This window comes from Podarcis muralis, chromosome 6 (genome assembly GCF_964188315.1).
Source record: "Podarcis muralis chromosome 6, rPodMur119.hap1.1, whole genome shotgun sequence".
NCBI lineage: Eukaryota > Metazoa > Chordata > Lepidosauria > Squamata > Lacertidae > Podarcis > Podarcis muralis.
Window position 1 is genome coordinate 94389212 of NC_135660.1, and position 24163 is coordinate 94413374.

Below are 24163 nucleotides of genomic sequence, written 5' to 3' on the forward strand. Positions count from 1 at the left end.
GCCATTAATATTAAAGATAATCAGATTCACCTGCTGGAATATATATATAAATGTAATTGGAATAAAAATATTTAAATTGTACCTAAAGCCAGAAATAAAGAGGGAGGCCACTGATATTGGGTTGAGGGCTTTTATTTAACAATAGATTGCAGCAAGAACCTGAATCTCTGTGCAAGCGTAGGTTGAGGCTGGGGTAGCCTTGCCACCTCCTCCTAACCTGTATGCTATAGGCAAGCCAAACTCTGCCCCAAACACAAGCAATGGGTTTTCCTGAGTGTGTCTGGCTCCTCATCTGTTGGTTAAGGGAGACTCACCTGGCACCCATTTCCCCATGCCCCACGACTCCGAAAGTGTGGTTTGAGTGGGTCTCTGTGGAAGGCCTTTTTGCAATGGCGCCTCTCCATTTGCATATACTACCATTAGGCGTTATTCTCTCTCCTGTTTAATTTCAAGCTGTTAAATTAGGTTAGTTTATTCTGATGGTTTTATGCAGTGCCCTATGGATATTTATTTATTTTAATTTTTTTGCATTTACTTATTGACATCGTGAGTATTTCTAATTGTTCCTAGTATAAGGTTACCAGATTTTCGTTCAAGGAATCCAGGGTCACTTTTTTTTATAAAAAAAAGAGAGAAAAAAGTTATAAAAAAGGCTTGTTTGGTTTCTTTTAAAAAGAAGTACAGTGGTACCTCGGAAGACGAATGCCTCGCAAGACGAAAAACTCGCTAGACGAAAGGGTTTTCCATTTTTCGAGCTGCTTCGCAAGACGAATTTCCCTATGGGCTTGCTTCGCAAGACAAAAACGCCTTGCAAGTTTGTTTCCTTTGTCTTAAAACCGTTAATACCCAGGGTGCATTGCTTGAAGAGGTGCAGTTGCGACTTGACTTCGAGGAGCAACTCATAGCAGACTTTGGTGATTTTTGAAGCTTTTCCAAAGTGTGGTAGCCTTTTTTGAGGTTTTTGAAGACTTTGGTGATTTTTGAAGCTTTTCCAAAACTTCTTTTGCAGCCATTTGGTAAGTAAAATTTTTAAAACTTTTTTTGGGGTTTTTGGATTTTGGGTTGGGGTGTTTGGAATTCAAGGACTTGGTGTTGAGGAGGGGTTTGCAAGAATCTGGGAGCTTGTGTGTTTTCTGGGAGGTTTGGTGCTTTTGAATTTTTTGGATGTGAAGCACTGATTTTTTGGGGGGGGGGTTGTGAAGGTAGGAGCTGTGCTGCCATGGGGCCCAAGAAGACTGCTGCTGCAGAGGCCGGCGAGAGGAAGAAGGAGGAGCACGACCACGAGCTGACCACCCAGGAGCTGGTCGAACTGCAGGCAGAGGCTGCGCAGGAGCAGGCCTCGCTGGAAGAGGAGGAAGCAACTGAGGAACGGCTGTCCTCCAAAGAACTGAGGGACATTTGCCAGAAATGGAAGGAGGTGCAGGCGTTTGCACAGCGGCACCACCCTGACAAGCACGTGGCACATGACCTTGCGAACACTTTTGATACGAGGGTCATGTCGTCTTTCAGGGAGGTGCTGAAAAGGCGGATGAAGCAGCAGACCATGGACAGGTTCTTCAGCAAGAAGCAAAGAGTGGAAGAGGAACCTTCTTCGAGTTGCCCCCCAGAGTCTTAGAAAATGTATGTACAGTACACTTTGGTGATTTTTAAATGCTTTTCTGTCATGTTTAGAAACTTATATTATTGTTCCTTCACTTTTTGAAATGCTCTTTACAGTATGTGTGACTTTAAAGAACACTTAATAAACTCTTTTTGTACCAAATTTGGCTTTGTTTGGACTTTTTTTGACCATAGGAACGCATTAATTGATTTTCAATGCATTACTATGGGAAACCGTGCTTCACAAGATGAAAAATTCGCAAGACGAAAAAACTCGCAGAATGAATTAATTTCGTCTTGCGAGGCACCACTGTAATATCTTCTCTTCTGTAGTCTTCTCTGTTGCGTGACCTTCCTCTGGGCCCCAGCCTGTTCTCTTGGAGCGCTAGCCGCCATGGAGTAGGCTCGGGTCAGGCCTGGGCTCAGCCATGTGTCCTTGCCCTCCCAGTGCTCTCCTACCTCTCCTCCTCAGTGGCAGTGGCAGCAGCAGCGTGGCAAGGTCGGGGCTCCCCTCTTTTTCTCCTTCCTCTTTCTCTTCCTTCTCCTTCTCCTCTCTCCTCTCTCCTTCTCCCTGTGTCAGCTCTAGGGTTTTCCTGGTCCTGGAGTGCCGCTGGGCCGTTGGCTGGGTGGCCGCACGCTCTCGTGCCTGGCTTGATTTGAGTCGCGGGGATGTGTGTGTCAGCGGCTCCCCCAGTTGATGTGCCAGGCACCCCCAGTTCCCCCTTGGCAGCGGCAGTGGCAGCCTCAGCAGCCCAGAGCCAGCCTGGTAGCGCAGTTGGCTCTGGCTGGCTTCAGGAGCTGCTCGCTGCCATGGCGCCCGCCATTTTGCCTTGCCGGAAGTCCCCATATGATGTGTCTTGTGCCGTTGAACCCATCACGCAACATTCATTCCCTACTAATAAATCTACAACACTTAAAATATAAATCCGGGGACATTAAATGAAATCCAGGGACGGATTTTGTCCGGGGACAGATTTGTGAATCCAGGGACTGTCCCCGGGAAACGGGGATGTCTGGTAACCATATCCTAGTAGGTTTTTAAAAAAAAATGTTTTAAAAGAACAGGAGTAAGTTCTGCATGCTTTATAAAAGTTCTATAAGCTTTTTAGAAAAAAGACTGCTTTGATACTAGCGGGTGAAAAGAGATATTTCAAAAGCCTTACTCATTTCCATGTATTCTGGGGTCAACCCGGTGAAAGGTTCCAAGGCATGGTCCAGCTCCCATTGCTGAGGTGGTTTGGAAGGATCAGACTCATTCGTCTTTGTCTCAGGCCTCTCATCCTTTAGCTTCCGGAACAGTTTTTTTAACTTACTGGGGAATAAAAAAAAAATGTAGGCAATAAATTTAATTAAAACAGGTTGGGGATCTCAAACAGAACTTTTAACAGCCTCACTAGTTGACCAGGGAAGCAGCTTAAAAGAAAAGCATTATTTTTTGTTTTATGTAGCAAATATAAATGTGTGTGTGTGGAAAGACGCTCAGGCCTCACTGGGTCCTTCCATTTCATCCTCACAACCATCTTGAGGCTGAGATGACAACAAAGCAAGGAGCTTTCTGGCAGCTCACCAGGGCATAGCTGTCAATGTTTCCCTTTTTTTAAAAGGGAAATTCCTTTAGTCCGAATAGGATTCCTCACAAGAAAAGGGAAAAATTGGCAGCTATTTACCAGGGATGTGAGGTAAGAGCTCTCTCTGCCCCACTGCCTGAACTTACTTAAATAAACACATAAAGCATTGTCTGCAAAATAAACTTTGTAGTATAATAATCAAGTATTCTCCAGGAATGACACCAGAGATACCAGCTTAAGGACACACATGAGAAAAGATGCTCAAAGAATGTTTCGCATGCACCATACCTATGAGTAAAAATCCAGATTAATCCTATGCCGCCAGGATCTTAACAAAGGGCCACGCTAAACCTTCCTCCCTGCAGTCTGCAATAAATCCCTTGAACCTGAAGTATGCGTGCTATGCAAAAGAGATTATGATGGAGTGATAGGTCTATTTATTAGCTACCTGTTCAAACAAAAAAGTTTTCTTTTACACCTAACCAAAGTGGGGAAGTAATGGCAGGTATTTGTAATAAAAAACCATCAACTGAAAACCTTTGAGGGTGGGGAGCTGGACTTACAGTGCAATGCCAGTGGTGTCCAAACTTTTTTCACAGTTTCTTTCACAGTTGAGCTTTTTTTTTAGGATTGAAGTTGTTGAGGTTTCGTTAGGATTTTACCCCACGAAATAAACTGCCACAGGGGCCGGATTAAACCAACTGGAGGGCCGGATAAAGCCCCCAAAATGGACTCTGGTGCAATCCTATGGATGTCTACTCAGAAGTAAGATCTACAGTGGTACCCCGCAAGACGAACGCCTCGCAAGACGGAAAACCCGCTAGACGAAAGGGTTTTCCGTTTTGGAGGCGCTTCGCAAAACGAATTTCCCTATGGGCTTGCTTCGCAAGACAAAAGCCCATAGGGAAATCTCCGGGACAGCGGGGAAGCGCAGCGCGTCTTCCCCACTGTCCTCGGACCTCCTCCGAAGCCTGGCGGCGAAGCAACCTCCATAGGCGCCCGTCACCTCTCCAGCCGGGAGAGCCCGCGCGGGGCTAAACCAGCCCCCCGCGACCCTCTCCCGGCTGGAGAAGTGACGCGCGCCTATGGCAGGAGCCTCCATAGGCGCCCGTCACCTCTCCAGCCAGGAGAGCGCGCGCGGGGCTAAACCAGCCCCCCGCGACCCTCTCCCAGCTGGAGAAGTGACGCGCGCCTATGGCAGGAACCTCCATAGCCGCCCGTCACCTCTCCAGCCGGGAGAGCGCGCGCGGGGCTAAACCAGCCCCCCGCGACCCTCTCCCGGCTGGAGAAGTGACGCGCGCCTATGGCAGGAGCCTCCATAGGCGCCCGTCACCTCTCCAGCCGGGAGAGCGCGCGCGGGGCTAAACCAGCCCCCCGCGACCCTCTCCCAGCTGGAGAAGTGACGCGCGCCTATGGCAGGAGCCTCCATAGGCGCCCGTCACCTCTCCAGCCGGGAGAGCGCGCGCGGGGCTAAACCAGCCCCCCGCGACCCTCTCCCAGCTGGAGAAGTGACGCGCGCCTATGGCAGGAACCTCCATAGGCGCCCGTCACCTCTCCAGCCGGGAGAGCGCGCGCGGGGCTAAACCAGCCCCCCGCGACCCTCTCCCGGCTGGAGAAGTGACGCGCGCCTTTGGCAGGAGCCTCCATAGGCGCCCGTCACCTCTCCAGCCGGGAGAGCGCGCGCGGGGCTAAACCAGCCCCCCGCGACCCTCTCCCAGCTGGAGAAGTGACGCGCGCCTATGGCAGGAACCTCCATAGGCGCCCGTCACCTCTCCAGCCGGGAGAGCGCGCGCGGGGCTAAACCAGCCCCCCGCGACCCTCTCCCGGCTGGAGAAGTGACGCGCGCCTTTGGCAGGAGCCTCCATAGGCGCCCGTCACCTCTCCAGCCGGGAGAGCGCGCGCGGGGCTAAAGCAGCCCCCCGCGACCCTCTCCCAGGTGACGCGCGCCTATGGCAGGAGCCTCCATAGCCGAGCGTCACCTCTCCAGCCGGGAGAGCGCGCGCGGGGCTAAAGAAGCCATAGCCCCGCGACCCTCTCCCAGCTGGAGAAGTGACACGTGACTATGGCAGCAGCCTCTGAAGGATGCACCGAAGCCTGGCGTGGGGGGGGGGCGGAGAGACCTTCTCCCCGCGCCAGCCTTCGGATGGCTGTCCTGAAGACTTGGGGTGGGAGAAGGGTTTTCCTTCCCACCGCCAACATTCAGAATGCTGTTCTGAATGTTGGCGGTGGGGAGGAAAAACCCTCCTCCCACGCAAGCCCCGGGAACAGAGGGAAAGCGCTGCGCGCCTTCCCCTCTGTTCCCGTACCTGTGCTGAAGGCTTGCGGTGGGGAGAAAAGCCCTTCTCCGCACCGCCAGCCTGGCAAGCGGTTTCCCTAGGAACGCATTAATTGATTTTCAATGCATTCCTATGGGAAACCGTGCTTCGCAAGACGAAAAACTCGCAAGAAGAAAAAACTTGCGGAACGAATTAATTTCGTCTTGCGAGGCACCACTGTATTTCTTACTCTCATATAAGTGTGTCTGAGGGTGGTCTATTATTAGTAATAGTATTTGGTTGTTGTTGTTATTGTTTTGTTTTTTTCCTCCCCCTCTTTACTTGTTAACTTTGCAAATAAAATAATAATAATAATAATAATAATAATAATAATAATAATAATAATAATAATTGTGTGGATTGCAGCCCCCATATTCTTAGTTTTGTTAAGAATGGGGGGAAAAGAGAGTTGGACCTCAAACTGGTGCCATATGGAGAATTGAATAAAGTGAAGAAAAATGCTCAATGTGCTTTGACGAATATGTCTTCATTGAGGTTGATGATTCAATCCCTTCCCCTGTTGCTACAAGGTGCTTTGCCAGTTTTAGTTCTCAGGTTGCTTTCAGATCACATCTGGGATCACATCTGAGGAAAGCATATTTGTCAAAAAAAGGGGGGAAGGGGGGGAGAGAGAGCACTGGCTACTTCCATCCAGTATAATGCATTTGCCATTACCAGTCTGAGGTTCCCTTTTCATTTTTGCTTTTCTGGCCATTACTGGTGCCACTAACGTTCTGTTTCATTCTTATCTCCCTCTGGTAGGCTGCCTAAAGTAACTATAGTGTGAGCCAGTACAGATCATCACTGCGCAGAGCTAAAATATGATTAACAAATAACCCCCGTGAGTACATTCTTGGCCGTGTGTCCTGGAAGCCCTGCTCCCTGCCTCGCAGGCCTTTTTCCACCTGGGCAGGGGCTGGACTGACTCCAGCTACAAAAGTTGAGACTGCTGGGCAGACTCTTGGGCTGGGGTGTTGTTTGGGGTTCTTTGGTGGGTGGCACACACCACAAAAAGTGGTGGAGAATAGCTTGTAGATATTCTGTATAAGTACTACTAAGGAGAGCTGGCCCAGTCATTAGGCAGGGTAAGGCTGCTGCCTCAGGTGGCAGAGGCCCTCAGGCAGCATGCCCAGCGGGTGCCTTGCCTGCCCTGCCACCTCCCCCAGTGGAGAAGAGCCACCTTGATGGGAGCCAAATTTGGACAAGATCATCATCATCATCATCATATTTATACCCCGCCCATCTGGCTGGGTTTCCCCAGTCACTCTGGGCAGCTCCCAACAGATTAAAAACAGAATAAAAATCAAACATTAAAAACTTTCCTAAACAGATGTCTTCTAAAAGTCAGATAGTTGTCTATTTCCTTGACATCCGATGGGAGGGCGTTCCACAGGGTGAGTGCCACCACTGAGAAGGCCCTCTGCCTGGTTCCCTGTAACCTCACTTCTCACAGTGAGGGAACCGCCAGAAGGCCCTCGGAGCTGGACCTGAACGATGGTGGTGGAGACGCTCCTTCAGGTATACTGGGCTGAGGTCGTTTTGATCAGACCCATTTTGAGCGAGATCTCAGTCAAAACTGTGAGAAAGAGATGTTGCGGAGTGTGCAAGATCTCACACGATTTGAGGCAAGATTTCACCCTAAATTGGTGGGACCTAGTCCAAAATTGGGACGCGGGTGGCGCTGTGGGTAAAAGCCTCAGTGCCTAGGGCTTGCCGATCGAAAGGTCGGCGGTTCGAATCCCCGCGGCGGGGTGCGCTCCCGTTGTTCGGTCCCAGCACCTGCCAACCTAGCAGTTCAAAAGCACCCCCGAGTGCAAGTAGATAAATAGGGACCGCTTACTAGCGGGAAGGTAAACGGCGTTTCCGTGTGCGGCTCTGGCTCGCCAGAGCAGCGATGTCACGCTGGCCACGTGACCCGGAAGTGTCTCCGGACAGCGCTGGCCCCCGGCCTCTTGAGTGAGATGGGCGCACAACCCTAGAGTCTGTCAAGACTGGCCCGTACCGGCAGGGGTACCTTTACCTTTACCTTTTAGCCCAAAATTGGCTGTGATCTTTGCCATGGCAGGAGGGGTCAGAAGCAGTGGCCCTGCCCGTTTCGCCTCAAGCAGCAAAATGGGATGTGGTACCCCTGCTACTAAGAGATATTATTATTATTATTATTGTTGTTGTTGTTGTTGTTGTTGTTGTTGTTGTTGTTGTTGTTGTTATTATTATTATTATTATTATTATTATTATTATTATTATATTTATACCCCACCCATCTGGCTGGGTTTCCCCAGCCACTCTGGGCGGCTTCCAACAAAGTATTAAAATACAGTGGTCTGTTAAACATTAAAAGCTTCCCTAAACAGGGCTGCCTTCAGATGTCTTCTAAAAGTCTGGTAATTGTTGTTCTCTTTGACATCTGGTGGGAGGGTGTTCCATAGGGAGCCAGTGTAGGTCTTTCAAGACCGGTGTTATGTGGTCTCAGCGGCCGCCCCCAGTCACCAGTCTAGCTGCCGCATTCTGGATTAGTTGTAGTTTCCAGGTCACCTTCAAAGGTAGCCCCACAAACTCTCTTGATTTCCCTCGCGTTTGCTCAGACGTCTTTGCCAAAGCATTCCGAAATACTTGCCTCGCATTCCTGCTACAGATAGCATTGAGAGGCAACCTTGTTTATGACAGAAGGCTCCTCCCAGTACTGTATCAAACACCTTTTTCACACATGTGTTCCTAAAAGAATTGCAAGATCACTCTCGTTTTTAAATGTGTGGCAAGTAATTTATGTTAATCAATTTACTCATAAGGAACCAATTTGTTAGGGGAAATAAAACCTCAGCACCTTTTCTCTTATGCTACTTAAGTTTGACCTCATTTGAATTCATTAATTCATTTGTTTGTTTGTTTGTTTCAGTATTGTTAATTTTGCTCACTACTATTTATACAGCTGGGGTTTTTCCCCCTCCATGGATGTTATGTTATATCAAATACTAATGTATTATATTATTCTTTCCACCCCCTCCCCCACCCCGCTTCCCCTCCCATATAGTATCATGTATTGTATATTTTTCTTTGTCGTGACCTTTGGGTGACAAGCAACTAAGTTTAAACAATAATAATAATGTATGCAAGCAATGATAATATTTCAGTAGGCTTTGGCAAATGGGATCATCTTAATAGATGGTCCTGGTTGCGAGCAGACCCTCAACCTGGTCCCCCCCCCCCAGCGTGGGTGGAGCTATCGCCCTCACGCCGGGGTGGCACCACAATCACCCAGGGCTATTGCCCAATCATTTCATGGGGTGATAGTGGGGGAAAGTATAAAAGCAGCCGCGTGACGTGTGCCAGGCTGCCAAACACCCGCCCACCCTCCCTTTAATTTAGATCCTTTGGCCTTGCTTTGGACTTTGACTGGTTGCCTGGCTTGAGTCGGGGGCCAGATAGGAATTTTTTCCATTTGGCAAATTGGCACGGGCCACTTGGTTTTTGCCTACCTCTTAGCAACCGTCACAACTTTGTAAGGTTTGGCGGTTAGGCATTGGCTTGTTGTGAATTGGGGAGGGGAGACCGGCCATCGCCTGCCCCTCCAGGTTCAAGGGTATTCCATTAAAGGAAGCCGGGGCCTGTCCGAAGTCCGCTTGAAGGGTGAGGGCCATGCCAGGCCTCTGGGAACACCAGGGGGGATGCAGGCGGGTTCCCCTGAAGCAGTTTCCCTTTGGGTGGTTGACACTTACAGACTTCCTGCAAAGGGGGCAGGAGTCAAATATAGTCTTGCCTAAGCCAATACCGCTCTCATTCCTGTAATCAATAAAGTTGTGGCCAAATTTTTGCCCAAAAACTTTAAACAAAGTATCCGTGTCTGTGAATTTATTTATCCTAATGGGGGGTCGGCTTGGGGGTCTTGCCACGCAAACCACAAGCCACGACATGATACCTTACAGAAACAAGAGCATGAATGTGAATGAAATACATACGGAACTCCAATTTCAAAGATGTTATTTTGGATCAGCTGCTTCCCCAGCATGATAATGCTCAGCTGAATGCAAAGCTCCATCAAGCAGCCTCCAGGAGCACACTAGAGGGTAAGAGAAAGGGCAAGGGGGAGACACAACATCACTAAGAAGAGGTTTCCGGAGAGTGGGTAATGCAGGGGGGGGGGCAGCACCCGCAGTGCTATTGCTTGTCACTGCCGCAGGGCATTCAAGCAACTGGGCATTCCCACATACCGTATTTTTTGCTCTATAGGACGCACCGGACCATAGGATGCACCGGACCATAGGAGCGGGAGAACAGGAATTTTTTTTCTTGTTCTCCCCCTCTAAAACAAGGTGCGTTTAAGGTGCGTTCAAGAGCAGGTCGGGGAACAGCGCAAAGGCTGCGCAGCCTTGCCGCTGCCCCCCGAGCTTGTGGTGCTGGCGGTGGGGGGGAAGCGCTGCTTTCCCCCACCGCCAGCCTCAAAGATTTGGAGCGCAGCTGCACTCCAAAGGCTTGAGGCTTTGGGGACAGCCTTTCAAGCCTCCGCAGTGCGGCGGGTTGCCTTCACCTGGCTGCCCTGTGCAGGCTTTGCGCAGCCATCCCGAAGCTAGAACAGCGGGACAGAGGGCTGCGCAGCGCTCCGTCTCGTTGTTTTGGCTTCGGGGACAGCCTTTCAAGCCTCCGCAGTGCGGCGGGTTGCCTTCACCTGGCTGCCCTGTGCAGGATTTGCGCAGCCATCCCAAAGCTAGAACAGCGGGACAGAGGGCTGCGCAGCGCTCCGTCTCGTTGTTTTGGCTTCGGGGACAGCCTTTCAAGCCTCCGCAGGGCAGCGGGGTGCCTTCACCCCGCTGCCTTGCGGAGGCTTTGCGCAGCCATCCCGAAGCTGGAACAGCTTCGGGCTGCAGGCTGCTATCGGCAAGCCTTCAGATAGCTTCCTGAAGCCTGGAGAGCGAGAGGGGTCAGTGCACACCGACCCCTCTCGCTCTCCAGGCTTCAGCGAAAGCCTGCATTCACTCCATAGGACGCACACACATTTCCCCTTCATTTTTGGAGGGGGAAAAGTGCGTCCTATAGAGCGAAAAATACGGTATTTGCCAAGCATCAATCTGAGCTTCAGGAAATCGGCAGCTTTAGCAAACCCAGCTGATAATAATGACACCCTTATATGTTTTTGCCTCCAGATAATCAGAATTAGAATATTACATACTTTCAAGCAGCACAGCAGATTTATGAAATATCTATTTTGGCGATGCAGGAATCTGTCCAGCTTCTCCCTTTTACTCATTCCCCCCCCCCCATGTTAAATCCAGTTTGTCCCATTTCTTTACCAGTTTGAGTTGTGTGTCTGTGTTTAATGAAAATTCAGCAGCCTTTATGTTTCTCCTGGTGCATGTTTTTGTATGCCATTTTGCCTAATGTAACACATTGTACAAGCAATTATCTGTAATAGAATGCATATATATACATTTTTATGCACACTTTTTCCTAATACTTCTGTGTATGTTTCATGGTTAGTGAACTACACAGCAAAACTCAGAGAAGAGCATATTTTGAAGGATAGCTGTGTTCCCATATTATTTTGGATGCGTGAATTCAGTTAGATTAAATGCAAAGCAAACTGAATCCCTCTCCCTTCTCTATTTCAAAGTAAGATTTAAAACTGGATACTTACCTCTTCCATTCGATAACCAGCAAATACATACACATAATGTCCAGGTCGGCCTACAAACCTGAGAACAAGCACACACATCTGGATTAAATCAGTATCAGAACAATTAATTAAAATAGCTTACTTGGTGCAGCCAAATGATGAATACGGTTTTAAAATAGAGGACCACTATATTTTATAACTAAGGCTGCAATAATGGGACGCGCGTGGCGCTGTGGTCTAAACCACTGAGCCTAGGGCTTGCTGATCAGAAGGTCGGCGGTTCGAATCCCCGCGACGGGGTGAGCTCCCGTTGCTCGGTCACTGCTCCTGCCAACCTAGCAGTTCGAAAGCACGTCAAAGTGCAAGTAGATAAATAGGTACCCCTCCGACGGGAAGGTAAACGGCGTTTCCGTGCGCTGCTCTGGTTCGCCAGAAGCGGCTTAGTCATGCTGGCCACATGACCAAGAAAAACTGTCTGCAGACAAACGTCGGCTCCCTCGGCCAGTAAAGTGAGGTGAGCGCTGCAACCCCAGAGTCGTCCATGAGTGGACCTAATGCTCAGGGCTCCCTTTACCTGTTAAAGCTGCAATACTTAGGATTGTGTGTGAAACCCAAAGACAACTAGCCCACCATTTCCAATGTCCTGGGAGGCTTGAGCCAGCAGGGCAGAAGTTTGGGTGGAAGAGTGACTCCACCCAGTTCCCCTGCTTTCCACTGGAAGCTGGTGAGGGGAGAGGAGAGGAGAGATGCGGATAGACTCCTGCGCATGTCTAAATCTCCCCCCAGCTTGAGTGTGTGTGAGGGGACCAAGGAAGCTTTGGATCCACCCTTTCCCGGTCTTTCCCTGGAATGTCTCAGAAACATCCCCCTGGGGGGCCCTACCAAACTCTGAGAGAGGATCCAATCTATCTAATATTGCAGCCTTAGGCACACACACACACACACACACACACACACACACACACACGCGCACACACACACACACACACACACACACACACCCTTTCCCCTCAGTTTCAGATGGTTATACAACTATATTAATATAAAAAATTAAATTTTAAATTTTTAAAATTTGTTTTATTGCAAAGTGAATACATCAATACAAAACCACACATAAAGAATAATATAGAGAAAGAAAAAGTAGAGAAGAAAAAGGGGAAAAATGCAAAGTAAAATAAACAGTAAAAGAATAAAGAAAAGTATAATATTTCAAGATGATAAACACTATTTTACAAAATAATAGGAATAATAGACTTCCATCACTCTCACAACACTTCCTTTCACATTTCACATTTTATCTGTATTTCAGTATTATTTTCATCTTCATATATAGATATGTATATAGGTATGTATGGTTCTCCTTTTCCATTCACAAGGTCATTCTAGACACAGCCAAATTTTACATTAGATCCTTGTCTTTCTAAATAATCATTCAAGCAATTCCATTCCATCTTGACTGTATTCATTGGCTTTGGACTTATTATATACCATATTTTTTGCCCTATAGGACGCACTTTTCCCCCTCCAAAAATGAAGGGGAAATGTGTGTGCGTCCTATGGGGTGAATGCAGGCTTTCGCTGAAGCCTGGAGAGCGAGAGGGGTCGGTGCGCACCAACCCCTCTCGCTGTCCAGGCTTCAGGAGAGCCCCACCGCCAGCCCCACAAGCTCGGGGGACAGCGGGGAGGCACAGCGCGCCTTTCCCGCTGTCCCCCGACTTGGTTAGAAGGCTGGCGGGGGGGAGAAGCCTGCTCCTCCCTGTCACCAGCCCCGCAAACTCGGGGGACAGCGGGAGGCGCAGCGCACCTTTCCCGCTGTCCCCCGACTTGGTTAGAAGGCTGGCGGAGGGCTTCCCCCTCCTCCAGCCCCGCAAGCTCCCAGAGCGATGCCAAAGCTGCACGCAGCTTCGGCATGGCTCTGGGTCCTGTTCTGGGGGCTGGCGTCGGGGGAAGCCCGAGCTTCCCCCGCCCCAGCCCCGCTCCTGGGGGAAAAATAATAATTTCCCCCCCTTTATTCCCCCCCCCAAATTTAGGTGCGTCCTATGGGCCGGTGTGTCCTATAGGGCAAAAAATATGGTACAGTGGTGCCCCGCAAGACGAATGCCTCGCAAGACGGAAAACCTGCTAGACGAAAGGGTTTTCCGTTTCTGAGTTGCTTCGCAAGACGATTTTCCCTATGGGCTTGCTTCGCAAGACGAAACGTCTTGCTAGTCTTGCGATTTCCCCCCCGCTTCCCCCCCTTTTTCTAAGCCGCTAAGCCGCTAATAGCCTTTTAGCAGTTTAGCCGCTAAGCCTTTAATAGCCGCTAAACCGCTAATAGCGCTAATTCGCTTAGCCGCTAATAGGGTTGCTTCGCAAGACGAAAAAACCGCTAGACGAAGAGAATCGCGGAACGGATTCTTTTCGTCTTGCGAGGCACCACTGTATGTCAATTTGGCCAGTTCCAAATATACACATAATTTATATAACCATTCCTCTTTGGTCGGTACCTGGTTACCCTTCCAGTACTTAGCCATCAGCATTCTTGCCGCTGATGTCGCATACAGAAATAATTTAGTATTTTCTTTTGGAATATCACTATTCAATGTTCCCAAAAGATATGTTTTTTTTATGTAACTTTTTTATTTCTTCATGGATCATGTCCCAGAACTTTCTGATCTCTGGACATGTCCACCACATATGGTAGAAGGTTCCAATCTGCTTTGTGCATCTTCAACACTTACTACTAAGCGATTTGTTCATTTTAGCCAATCTCTCCGGTGATAAATATATAAATAAATTTACAAACACATATATAGTTGCAGATTTTGCCATTTGAAATTTTAAAAGTTTTTGTTATATAAAATAATAATATTATTCTTTGAAAATTGTTGTGACTCTCACTTCTCTATCCAGCCCTACAGAGAACAGGAAGTCTTCCATTCATTTCAGTTAATATTGCGTAACTGAGAATTTTTAAATATTCACACATGGCTGTCTTTCCATCTCTTGTAGAAGGATAGTGTCTCCTCCAGACATAGGCAAACTCGGCCCTCCAGATGTTTTGGGACTACAACTCCCATCATCCCTAACTAACAGGACCAGTGGTCAGGGATGATGGGAATTGTGGTGTCAAAACATCTGGAGGGCTGAGTTTGCCTATGCCTGGTCTACTCAGCAGGTACAGGAAAGCTGCATATATGCATCTGTAGTAAATCAGAGTGATGTGTCGGAGAATCCTTCTCCAATGTCTGTCACAACCCCCTTCTGGAGCAGTCTCCGTGTGCTGCCTGTGGGTGTCCTTGAGAAAAACACCTTCGTGCCCCCTTAACTTATAAGAGGGGAGGTGCTGGCATCTGCCATACTCCCTCTGCAACAGTCCATTCCCAAATGCAGGAACCCCACATGTCACAAAGAAGAGCCCAGAGGTCTCTCAACCTGTGCTGAGCAGGCTAAACACAACCCACACCCTGTCCTGTCCATACGGAGAATTCACATGAGGGAGAAGCCTCACTTCTCACTTCCCAGTGGGCTTTCTGGAGATAGCCAGGACCAGTTCAGTTCTCTCCATCTGCTTCCAGCCTCCCCCCAATCCATGCAGTGAGGTGTCATAAGTAGAACATATGTATATTGAATTTTGCAATGTGTAAATATCAAATGTGCTGGAGGAGACTCTTGAGAGTCCCATGGACTGCAAGAAGATCAAACCTCTCCATTCTGAAGGAAATCAGCCCTGAGTGCTCACTGGAAGGACAGATTGTGAAGCTGAGGCTCCAATACTTTGGCCACCTCATGAGAAGAAAAGACTCCCTGGAAAAGACCCTGATGTTGGGAAAGATGGAGGGCACAAGGAGAAGGGGACGGCAGAGGACGAGATGGTTGGACAGTGTTCTCGAAGCTACCAGCATGAGTTTGACCAAACTGCGGGAGGCAGTGGAAGACAGAAGTGCCTGACGTGTTCTGGTCCATGGGGTCACGGAGAGTCAGACACAACTAAACGACTAAACAACAACAACAACAACAACAACAACAACAACAACAACAACAAATATCAACTTTCTGCTAAAGAATCATATTCAACCCACCTTCCTTTAAAAAATGCCACGTAAAAAATTGGTGCATAGGAGTTCACAAATTTCAGAAGGAAAGCTTTCATAATTAAATGCTCCTCAAAGGTTTTTTCTGTTTTGGGTATCTCTGTCATGAAGAAAGCAGAAAAACAGATGAATGGAAACAACTGATAATTTATGTGACACACAATAAACCAATAAGCCATATTCCGTGATCAAAGGGGATGCTGATAAGTTTGGAAAATGTCATATTTACATCTGAAAGAAGGGTCAAGACCTGTTTGGGAGTACAGGGTTCTTAGCTTCCATGCTGTGCTCAGAGAGAGGGAAGGAAGTTAAACAATACATTTTCGCTCTGCCTTGGGTTTCATCCTCAGCTTTCAGGTACTGAGTCAAGCATGGGTAGCCAAAACCCACATTTTGTTTCTGTCCTACTGATGCTTACTTCATATTTCCTCTCCAGATGATAATAGTAGTAGTAATAATAATTTCATTATTTATATGCTGTCCACCTGACTTGGTTGCCCCAGTCACTCTGGGCAGCTTCCAGCAAAATATAAAAACACAAAGAACATCAAGCATCAAAAACTTCCCTATACAGGGCTGTCTTCAGATCTCTTCTAAAAGTTGTAGTTATTTATTTCTTTGACATCTGATGGGAGGGTGTTCCACAGGGCGGGCGCCACTACCGAGAGGGCCCTCTGCCTCATCGCCTGTAACTTCACTTCTCGCAGTGAGGGAACCCCCAGAAGGCCCTTGGAGCTGGACCTCATGACTTGATTATTGCAATACACTCTACGCAGAACTGCTCTTAAGGCTGTTGTGGAAGGTGCAGAATGTGCTGCAGTCTGGCTGTTGATTGGAGCTTCTTATTGACAGCATGTGACCCCACTGCTGAAGAATCTGCACTGGTTGCCAATATGTCACAGGCCAGATTTCAGGTGTGACTGTTACACTTGGGACAACCTTTCTCCATACATTCCTGTGCATTCTTTGATATCTGCTGGAGAAGCATTGATTACTCTTCCTTATGGCATCCACAAGGAATTGGGCCTTTAGTCTAGCAGCACCTACAATGCGGAATTCATTGCCTTTGTATATTAGGCAGACATCCTGTGTCTAGTTTTAGACGGCAGCCCCAAAACAATTTTATTTACACAAGCTTACCCTGTCTTTCAACTCTGTGTCATGTTTTTCTGATATTTGCCTGTTGTGTTTTGATTCTATGCACACTGTTTTGACACCCTCCTTGCTTGATTTAGCAATATAAAAAATTACATGGAAGTAAATATGTGGCAGACTCTTCCATGAGGCCAGAGACATGTCTCAGTTGCCTTGAAATGGTGCTGGGGTTTCCCCCCAGCCTTGGGCTTGCTTTTGCACAACTTCCAAGATTCAGATTCAGCAAGCAGTGGAAGAATGAAGGAATGCAAAGAGTCAGGGAGTGGGCAGTAGCCATTAGCAGTTAGCCATGAGATGGATAGGAAATTGTGACAAAGCCTTATCACTTGTCTATTGGCAGTCTCCCTTCTGTGGATCTTCTGAACGGAAGTGGAACAAATCACAAAAGTGTGATACATTAACTACCGTAACTGTGTGAATCTGCCCTTGGCAGAAAGGTGCTTGCAACTGTTTATACCCAGAAGTCTTTTCTGAATTCTAGTCAATAAGGGTGCTTCTAGGTTGGTGGCTAGTAACTGTTCTTTTGTAGTTAATTGGAAGCAAAATTGTAACTGACCTGCTACATTATCCAGGATGTTGCACTCAGCTATGATCCTTCTATGCTACTGCCCCTTCTTCTTCTTTAGTCAATAACTGAACAATTGAACCACCAACCTTCTGGTTAAAAGCCAGATGCACTAACCCATTGTGCCACATTACTGATACTATTGTTGAGGAATCACTTATAAACTTCTGGGGAATTTCAGCATTTTGCAAAATATAGTACAGTATAAAACTCCTGCTCTAAATGATTGAAGGAGGTTTGAATATTATAGAATGAATGAAAAGTCCTACTTTGTGGGACAAAAACAGTTACTGTACATTATTGGCAAGAAGCAGAACATATGCACTTATGGAGGGTGAAAAGGCATTACCCATTTCTGTCAACCATTTGGCAACCATTCCATAAATCTCATCTAGGATAAGGATCACAACAAGGTTAATGATGACAGCCGTCGCAGTCACCGTCACTCGGACGTTAGACTTGGTTGACTCGTTGGGACTCATGGATAGTGCTGCCGCTGTAGTTATCCGGTACACAATCACACCGAAGACCAAGGAAAACGTCAGGGAAATCTGAAAAGAGACACACAGGTATTCATAGAAATGCACACATTCATGCATTTTTGCGCATACAGTAAATCTACTTGCCACAGTTAATGAGCTTGAGTGGCATTAGAGAGCCCAAAGGCCCACATATTAAGCAGCTTCCTCTGTGAAGGGAAATGCTCTGCACATGGCTGGCCAATGGGTTTTCTCTGTTGACCTTTTAGGTTTGTATTAAATAGTATTGGTGCAGGGCTGTCCCTGCTTATGCCACCACAGCATCATCCAGTTTGCTGATCTCAATTCTGAACTACATGGACATAGGAGCACCACTAATTCTAGGATATTCAGTACTGGCCAGAACTAAAAGGTAAAGGTAAAGGGACCCCGGACCATTAGGTCCAGTTGTGGCCGACTCTGGGGTTGCAGCACTCATCTCGCTTTATTGGCTGAGGGAGCCGGCGTACAGCTTCCGGGTCATGTGGCCAGCATGACTAAGCCGCTTCTGGCGAACCAGAGCAGTGCCATTTACCTTCCCGCCAGAGCGATACCTATTTATCTACTTGCACTTTGACATGCTTTCGAACTGCTAGGTTGGCAGGAGCTGGGACCGAGCAACGGCAGCTCACCCCGTAGTGGGGATTTGAACTGCCAACCTTCTAATTGCCAATCAGAAGCTGACTCTTACTCCAACACTGGCAAGGGAACATCATCCCCTACTGCACTGGAAGGCAACAGGCTAGTTGACTGACACAGACCAGCCACATGCCACTCTGCCTGGCACCTGCTCAAATGCTGCAAATCAACACCTGTGGCACCAGTGCACAGGGCATGAGTAAAGCAACACATATATATGTGCAATATCTGCTGGAGTTTGTGGCCTCGACTGTCTCTCTCTCTGCCTGGTAGCTCAGTTAGGGTCTTTCCCAGTGATGCTTCTTGTGAGGCATTGGGAGAAGGTGACTAGATAAGACAACCAGGAACAACAAGGAAGTATTGTCAGTGCCTGGGTGGTAGCTCAGGAAGTTGGTTATTGGGGCACTTTGCTCAGGCAAAGAAGAAGAACAATGCCACCACTGTGCTCCAACATCCACAGTCTGAGATGTTCTGGGATGTGATGATCTGGCAAATGAGCGGGTAAGTGAACCAATCCTGCACCAAGCACTGAATCTGGACTTTGTGGTTTTAAACTTTTGCAATTCTTAGTCCATCCCCAATTCAGTCTAAAAGAAGGATACAATGAGGGGAAACAGCAAAGGTAATGCATATGTTAGAGAATATTGATTCAGTCTGGAGATCCATGCAGTCACGGCAAATTTAATATAGGCCACTGTTAAAAAATCATGGAAATAAAATTCAAAATTACCATAAATAAGATAGATGCAAGGTTCACTAGATAGCCAGGGGTACGGTCTTTCCAGGTCAGTTTTTCCTTCTCATCCTAGTACAAGCCATAATAGGGAAAACATCAGTTATGATACTAAGTAAATAAATAAGGTGAAAAAGTTAAGCGCAATTTGGAATCAGTGTGATGAAATACAGTGCAATCATAAACAGTTTATTCAGAAGTCCCATTGGGTGTTATTCAACTAAATTTTAACTACCTTAATCAAGTTTCTTAATTTCAATGGGTCTACTCTGAGTAAAACTTGGTTCACTATGGATTCCAGTGGATTCCAGTAGATCTTAGTCCCTAATAAGTGTGCAAATGATTTATGCCTTAGTTGTTACTATGCCCCCCTTCCTTGCCTTCAATTAGATTTTATCTGTTACTCTGGGTTTTTCTTAGTTTCTTGTTTTCCCACTCTTAAATTCAGTCCTTCACATCTCCACACCATTTTGTGATTTTTTTAAAGTGCGCGTGAAAATTTATCAGTGTTTCAGTGTGTCATTGCGATATTTGGAGAAGTGCACATTTCTGTCCTCTCATTCCCATATTGTTGTTGTTTTTTAAATAAATTTTTTATTAAAGTTTCAAAATTTTTATAACGACAAAACAAAACAATACAATAATACAGACAAACAAAAGAATAAAAACAAGTATAATTTCAACCCTTATTTTCATATAACTTACTTCCCCGACTTCCTCATACCTCCCCTTTCTGTATTCCAATTTCTAATTTATTATTCAGCAAATCCTTTCCCTTGTTTTTCATTTAATTTTTAACCTTTCTTTTCTTTTTTACTTATCCATTACAGCTGGAAACCACATATTTTCTAAACCAACGTCATTCTAACATTCATTAATTTTAAAATATTTCTTAAGATAGTCCTTGAATTTCTTCCAATCTTCTTCCGCTGTCTCTCTTCCCTGGTCTCGGATTCTGCCAGTCATCTCTCCCAGTCCCATATAGTCCATCACCTTCATCTGCCATTCTTCCAAGGTGGGTAGGTCTTGTGTCCTCCAATACTTTGCGATGAGTATTCTTGCTGCTGTTGTAGCATACATAAAGAATGTTCTGTCCTTCTTTGGCACCAGTTGGCCGACAATACCCAAGAGAAAGGCCTCTGGTTTCTTCAGAAAGGTATATTTGAATACCTTTTTCAATTCATTCTCATTCCCATATTGTTTTGGGAAGTGCAAATTGGGTAGATTCATACATTATAATGCAAACCGAACCAAATTTCTCGCTCATCCCAAATTTTACCCAATATATGAAGACACATTGCTCTCATACGATCTATAATTGAAAAAGCAGACTGAATTTTTACTGTTTCTTCCCTAGGGCGCCCCCTCAATTTTTAAAATTAGAAATTAAGAACTACTATTTGTCTTATTTCATTGTTTTCTCTGGCTTACTCATCCTGTCAGTAAGCAAATCAATTATGGTCTACCTCCTACACATTATATCGCTAACATGCCTTTCATGTCATGTAGCAGCGTCAGTAAATAAAGTTGCCCTTGTGACCAGCAAAATATGTCCCTCCAGCCCCCACACCACACAAAGAAACACAAAGCAAGGTCCACATATTCAGAGCCGCTTATATTATTTTCCTAAATATGGCTATGCCATGACTTCTGAAACCTGGGTGGCCAACTCCCAAGAGACTGTGATCTACTCACAGAGTTAAAAACCGGCAGTGATCGGCCCCCTTTTGGGGGGTTCAGGTCAAAGTTGTTGTTGAGCTTTTTTTAGGGGACCCAAATTTGTTGAGCTTCGTTGGGGGGAGCCAGTGATCTTCTACCAGTGATCTAAGAAAGACGTCCAGTGACCTACCGGTAGATCTGTTGGACGGGCCTGATCTAAGTCATGTGGTTAGCTGAATCGAAGACTATATCCACCAAAAGGGTGCACCTATTTCTTAAGAACACATCTGGTTTTGCAAATCCCAATCTCCCCCCCCCCAAAAAAAAACCATCAGCAGAGGCAGCCAAAGAATAGCTACAGGTATGCATTCTTGTAATGCAACTATGATCAGAAGACAAACTAAGGGGACCTGTGTTATCACCCTCTGGAAATCTTGTATGTGTCATGATGAATCAGGACTGCTTGCATATAAGAAAACTGGATGGGGACAAAACTCAGCTGCTATGATTCCTCCTCTCCCGACCACCCCTCCACCTTATTTTGAGGGGGGGGGGAGCCTGTGGATGCAAGGCCTATGTGCATATGAATGTATGACTAGTACAGAAAGTCGAAGAAGCACTGAATGCATAAAGATGTCTTGGAAAAAGGCCACTGATTCATCTGGGCCAATGATGCTTATACCATCTGGCAGTGGCTCAGGAAAACGCCCTTCCTAGCTCTGGCGACTTAAGTTTCCTTCTTTGTGATTTGGGCTGTTCAATGTTCATTTTAACACAAGCTTTGCAGATATAACACAGCCTTCTATATAGAAATTTTAAGCTACAATCCTAAATATCCAGACATACCCAGGAAAAAGTTCCACTGAACTCAGTGAGTCCAATATATAATTGAACTGCTGACTGTTTGTTTTTTTACACCATTTTTTAAAATAGTTTTAAAATCCCAAGAAAACAGATGTCTTAAAGAGAATATACAAGGGATTGACTCGGGAACTTTATGTGCCCTGCCACTTCCCATATTGCTAGAATATTCACTGTAGAATGGCTGCTATTGAGCATTGCTCTGGCTACTGGAACTCCAGAGGTTTTATATGAGAAATCATGTGCCATTGTAACCACATTTAATTTTCTTTTAAACTGATTGTTTAACAAAGCCACAACTGATTCATTTTAACTTATCTACTTCTTATATTTAAGCAAGCAAGCCAACCAAACACAATTACTTAAAGTTGACTGAAACTAAGAGGATATATTTTGAATTAATTAAACAGTTCAACCAAGCAAAGCTAAGTAAGCTTTGGTTGGTACGTTGCAAAGCCCATAAAAATAGATTAACTTTTGAACTTCATTTGAAAAGTTCAATTTTGTTTCTGTGGGGTTTTTCTGTGTCACAAAATCAATAAAATAGCACCCTCCCTACATATTTTACTTATGAAAGGAGCATTTTTACTAGGTTAATTATTGGAACAATAAACAGATACCAAAGAGACGGAGCAATTTTTAAGACTATAATTTCATTTTAATTACTCCAGTACAATAGCAGTATTTGAACTGGATAGTCATTAAAGTTACTAACATACAGCTTTAAGATTAATGTCATGTGCCTACGTCTGCTCTTCCACAAACTGTCAAATAAAATCACAATTATTCTGCTGCCTTCACGATGCTTTTCCTGCTAAAATTAAAAAAAAATAAAAATGCCTTGCTAAACAGGTTCCACCTGTCCAAGCTTTTACATCTCTTGACAGAAAGTATTTTATCACAAATCTATTGCAAAAATTACCCATTCAACCAACATTATTTGCTATAATAAAATCAACCTTGGCCTAATGGAAACAAGCCAGTTGGCAAATTTACTCTGCAATTTGTATTGCTCAAATTACAATGTTATGCTGAAGTCTCTTAGCAGCACTTAATGGTCCTTTCGCCTGCCTCTAGGTTACAGATATTTTCCTCAGTAGTATTGGAGGAACCTAACAGGGGGGAAGTGTTGAAACGGTACCTAGAGAATAATTCACTGCCTTGCTAAATCCTCCCTTCCCTATCCAACACACAATACAGTGGGCGCTTGGGTTGAGAATGTAATTTGTGCGGGAAGCACGTTCGCAACCCGCAGCGCCGCGTCTGTGCACGCGTGAGTGGCAATTTGACGATTCTGCGCATGCACAAAGTGTGATTTAGTGCTTCTGCGCATGTGCCAAAACCCGGAAGTAACCCGTTCCAGTACTTCCAGGTTCAGCGCAGTGCGCAACCCGAAATCGCACAACCCGAAGCATCTGTAACCCGAGGTATGACTGTACTCTTACATTAGATATACACTTTTCCTGCTCTGTTGACACATAATGGCACTCACTGATTTTACCCAGCAAACCACTGAATTGGTTGCAACTGGCCAGATGCTGGCCTCAGCTATATTAGTAAAGAAAAACCATTTGTATGCATTATAAAACACTGCGACACCATATGGCACAGTGGAGTCCTATCTTTCGCCAACTTGATTTCCCTTTAGGAAGTTTACCACGCTTTGAACTGAAATGCTTCTTTGATGTGTCTAGATCCAGCCGTTATATAGGATATGATACTACAGTCCTGAGAAACCCGGGAGGATAATTCCCACAGTGAGGAACAACATTCTCCCAATACCACCTTCCAAAACCTTCTCCTGGAATCACCGCAATTAACGACTGTGGGACTCTGGCTGGCAGGCTCAACGCCGAGAATGTGACTCAGCCACAAAAAAGGTTATTGACAGTGATTAAAAGTGACAAGCGAGAGAAGGCCTTTCCACATTCACTGCCTCCTCCTTCTCTCCAGAGGCCTTGTGTCCTGGGCTGCCCTTCATATGTCTGATACTTTCCATGCAACTCCTCTGAGTTTATTTTTCTTTCTACAGGATCTACAACATGATATAATTATCAGTGTAGATGACATGCTAACACTCCTTATATTAACTCGTATACAACGTGCATCTATTAACGTCCCTTAAAAATAGATGAACTATAAAAGATAATTAAAAAAGAGTAACAGCAAGGATCATGGGGAAAAGATACAGTTCGCTCAGATTCTAATCAAGGAGACCTGACGAGAATAAGACTTCAAATGCTATCTGGGCAGCCCTTTGGGAGCACTGAGTTTTTGTTCCTCTTCACCGCAACATAAGAATTGGGGCCCTACTGGCATTTACACCAAATATCACCAAAATACAATTTTTCACGGCAAATGTAGAACATTATGTTTGGGGGGCAGGAGGAATCTGAGGCATTTGAGAGACCAGCAACATATATCGGATGGGAGGGGCAGTTTGCACATCCTGAACGGTGATTCATGGAGGACCTGAATGGAGACCATTAGGCAAGCTGTTTTGTGTGTGCATCTCATCATCACCAGAGTCCTGGGGGACGAGGTCCAAGGTTACTGAAGTTCCATTAAGTGTGCAATGGCTGCAAAACCTGGGACGAAAGTTGCCAATTATTTCCCCCTAAACTTAATTTTGTTGTGCTCACTCGAAGGACAGATCGTGAAGCTGAGGCTCCAGTACTTTGGCCACCTCATGAGAAGAGAAGACTCCCTGGAAAAAACCCTGATGTTGGGAAAGATGGAGGGCACAAGGAGAGGGGGACGACAGAGGACGAGATGGTTGGACGGTGTTCTCGAAGCTACAAACATGAGTCTGACCAAACTGCAGGAGGCAGTGGAAGACAGAAGTGCCTGGCGTGTTCTGGTCCAGGGGGTCA

At 46.2% G+C, this 24163-nt stretch overlaps 1 protein-coding gene across 1 annotated transcript in view; it reads right to left on the reverse strand.

Moving 5' to 3' along the window:
• LOC114596910 (anoctamin-2) overlaps positions 1–11158 on the reverse strand; it is a 27626-nt gene extending 16468 nt beyond the window's left edge. The window contains exons 1-3 of the mRNA XM_028728778.2: positions 11109–11158; positions 9436–9536; positions 2763–2911 (exon numbers count right to left, since the gene is read on the reverse strand). Of these exons, the coding sequence (XP_028584611.2) occupies positions 2763–2911; positions 9436–9536; positions 11109–11117 (259 nt within the window). The 5' untranslated portion in view covers positions 11118–11158. The remainder of the gene's footprint in view (positions 1–2762; positions 2912–9435; positions 9537–11108) is intronic.
• Between the last annotated feature and the right edge of the window lie 13005 nt (positions 11159–24163).